We start from the raw sequence: 3,181 nt of genomic DNA, 5'->3' as shown, positions 1-3,181 counted from the left end.
TTTTTTTTTTTTTGCAAAAACGGTAAATTGCAAATATCTCAAAAACGGTACCATAAAATTAAAAATAACCTTGATTTTCGGAATCAGGGGGTGATTTTACATACGAATTTCATAACGGCGTCTCTGGTAAATTTTGGCTGTCGACCAGTGTTATTGCGAATGCGAAAGCGAATGCGAATGTTAAAATTAATGCGGAAGCTCCGCGGTTGCGATTGCGAATCCGAATATTCGCATCAACCCTGATATGTACCACCAGCTTATAAATAGATGCATGCCATGACATGTATCACTAATTTGATTCATTTTTATTTCCTTTCATACCGCAGAAATTTGTATTACTTTTTATATTAGCCTAGGTCCCGTATTAGTATTCTTCTTCGTGTTTGTGCTCGTCTTCGCGTTATCTTCATCTTGATTTGCGCATAAGTTAGCTAAGACTTCTGAAACAACTGGCAACCCTCCTAAACATTGTTAAGAAATAAAAAAAAACTCTTGCGTCTGATATTGTGATAACTACATATTTCATGTGCCAGATGAATTAAGTTAAATATGATTTTTTAAATACGTGACAACGCTCCTATGCGTACTTTTATTAAATTATAATTTAGAACAGTTGGTAACCCTATTTAAAATATGTGAAACCCAAAACCTTATCAAACCTTTTTCGATTGACATACATATTTAAATTGTATATCTGATTCCCTTAATTCAAGTTGAAATTAATTTATAATACATATGGCAACTCTCTTAAATAAAGTTCAGAAAAAATAATGTTTAACCCATGTCGACTTATACCCATACTTTAATAATTCATTTGACTTATTAAATAATTTGAGTATAACTTTTTACGCATGTGAAAACCTTCTTTAATGTTATAAATGCTCAAACTTAATATTTCTTAATACTCTTTTGTTTGACGGTAGGCACACGCTTGATGCGTGTGGGAATTCTCGCGCTGCTGGCTTTGCAGTGGGCGCTGGAAACGACGGTTGGTTATTGTGGGTACAGATCCGGGGGGTGGCTTTGTAGTGGGCGTTGGAAACGACGGCTGGTGGTTACGGATACAGATCCGGGTGGTGGTGGCGACGTAAATGGCAACGGCAAGGACGTAGCGTGGATGGTGTTTTGCGGGCTCGTCACACTGGACGCCGACGGATGTAGATTTGCGCGGTAGTGTCTCCCGGTGGAAGACGTTAAAACGCTCCTGGTGCAAGATGTGGCGGGAAGCGCAGGGGACGATGACTATGAACCTGGAGTACGATGCGATGTGGCGAACTTATCGCGGAACCGGCAAAAGGCACTCAGATAAAAAGGAGGTTTCCCGAAACAAGACAACCGAGTGTGGCACTGTTCGAAATCTGTGTATATAATTTGCGAACTCAAATGCACTTTAGTTGAACAAAGGAAAAACTGCGAATTTTGATTTTAAAACAAGTCTTTAATTAATATTCAACGATTTGCGAATTTCTTTTACAATGAGATGACCGCTCGGCTGTGTGATTGAAAAATATAAGTGTGTATCTACTTTTTCTTTTGTTGACATTTTGTCAACCTAAAATGTCAGCTGCGCGCTGCTTTACCTACGCGCGTTGCCAACCACGCAAATTCATAAAATACTTCAAATTTTACAATTCATGGTATTCACTAATTACAATGTTTTTTCAAGTTAGGCAATTCAATGACAAAATATACAATATGTATGTAGGTAGATACAAGTTAAGTAATTCAAAGGCAAAAGATACAATATGTATGTAGATACACGTTAGATAATTCAAGGCAAAAGATACAATATATAAGTAGGTAACAATTCTAAAGCAATTCAGTTTTAAAAGTAGTTCATGGTTGCGACGGTTAAACGGCATGCGTCGCTCGTTTAACCATCCTGCCGCCCGTAGACGCGCTAAGCGGATAAGCTGCTCTCTAGCTCCCTTAGTTTACGGATCGCCTCCTTGACTAGCATCCGTGTCGCCTTGCCTCTACCTGCCATGTTACGCACTTTATTTGCGGTGCGCTTGACGATGCGCGCGTGCTGGAGTTGCTTAGATTTCTGGTTCGCGTTACGCGTGACGTTATAGCGGCGTCGCCGGTGCGAACGGTTGGCTTCGATTCTACGCGGAGCTGGTGCTGAGTGCGGTGGCGGAAGCTTTGAATGAGCAGACTTGCGATGAAGCAGGGTATGGTGGCGCTGGCCGCAAAGCTTGCATACGCCCACGGAGAGGCATTCGCTGCTGTGGTGTGATAATGCCAGGCAGTTTGTGCAGAAGTGATGTGCACAGGCGATCAAATACCGTTGCGCTGGCTGCATTGCGCGGAATGCCTGGCACACACGCAGGGCGTGATGACGCGCACACAAGCGGCATCGCTGGAAGTCCGCTCCCTCGTCCTCGGGCTGCGACTCTGGAACCTGGTCGACCATCATGCTCTCTGGCTGCGGTGTTTTCACGTGGCGAAGTGCCGGTGTCGGAACGCCGCTGCTACTGCGAGGTACAACTGTCGGGACGGTACTGCTACTGCCAGTTTCCATCTGCAAGTAGGCCGTTAGAGGTAGACTATTAGTGGGGAGTCTACATGACAATTGGAGAAACGTGGGATTAGAAACGTGGGATTAGAAACGTGGGATTAGAGTATTTATTCATAAATACATAAGTACAATTAAATTTGTTGGCACAAGTGTTAGTGTATTTAACTAGTGCTCGGTGTTAGAATATTTATTCAAAAATAGAGATTATTAAATTCATTTGAGAATGGGAGTGATTAAAGGTTTTAATTAGTGCGCATTTGGAGAAGTCAGAGGGGCGTCACCCGTGGGCAACGGGCATATTTTTATACCCGAGCGCACTTGTGCACAAGGGTATATTAATTTTGTTCACATAAAGGTTGTTTGTAACAGCCAAAACGAATCGAGATAGATATAGACAAATGTATACATATATGCTCAGAATGAATAGAGAAATCGATTAAGCCATGTCTGTCTGTCCGTCCGTCTGTCCGTCTATCCGTCCGTCCGTGTACACGATAACTCGAGCAAAAATTTAGATATCTCAACGAAATGTGGTGTGTAGGTTTCTGTTAATCCAAGGTAGGTTGGTATTGAAAATGGGCGAAATCGGACAGTAACCACGCTCACTTCCCATATAACGGTAATTTCCAGAAATACGAAAACTGCGATATTTTAGTAACT

At 42.0% G+C, this 3,181-nt stretch overlaps 2 protein-coding genes across 4 annotated transcripts in view; both read right to left on the bottom strand.

Annotated features, from left to right (window-relative positions):
* The window catches only part of bru1 (bruno 1), a 518,099-nt gene that overhangs the window by 400,950 nt on the left and 113,968 nt on the right, over positions 1 to 3,181 (bottom strand). The gene's annotated exons all lie outside the window — the stretch shown is intronic.
* The window catches only part of LOC108373499 (uncharacterized), an 8,868-nt gene continuing 7,066 nt past the window's right edge, over positions 1,380 to 3,181 (bottom strand). For both annotated transcript variants that reach the window (XM_017629398.1, XM_017629401.1), the window contains exon 2: positions 1,380 to 2,524. In XM_017629398.1, the coding sequence (XP_017484887.1) occupies positions 1,901 to 2,524 (624 nt within the window). In that variant the 3' untranslated portion in view covers positions 1,380 to 1,900. The remainder of the gene's footprint in view (positions 2,525 to 3,181) is intronic.

This window comes from Rhagoletis zephyria, unplaced genomic scaffold (assembly GCF_001687245.7).
Source record: "Rhagoletis zephyria isolate East Lansing unplaced genomic scaffold, Rhagoletis_zephyria_1.1 Rzeph_scaffold_00081, whole genome shotgun sequence".
Lineage (NCBI taxonomy): Eukaryota > Metazoa > Arthropoda > Insecta > Diptera > Tephritidae > Rhagoletis > Rhagoletis zephyria.
This window is presented reverse-complemented; position numbering and strand designations above follow the sequence as displayed.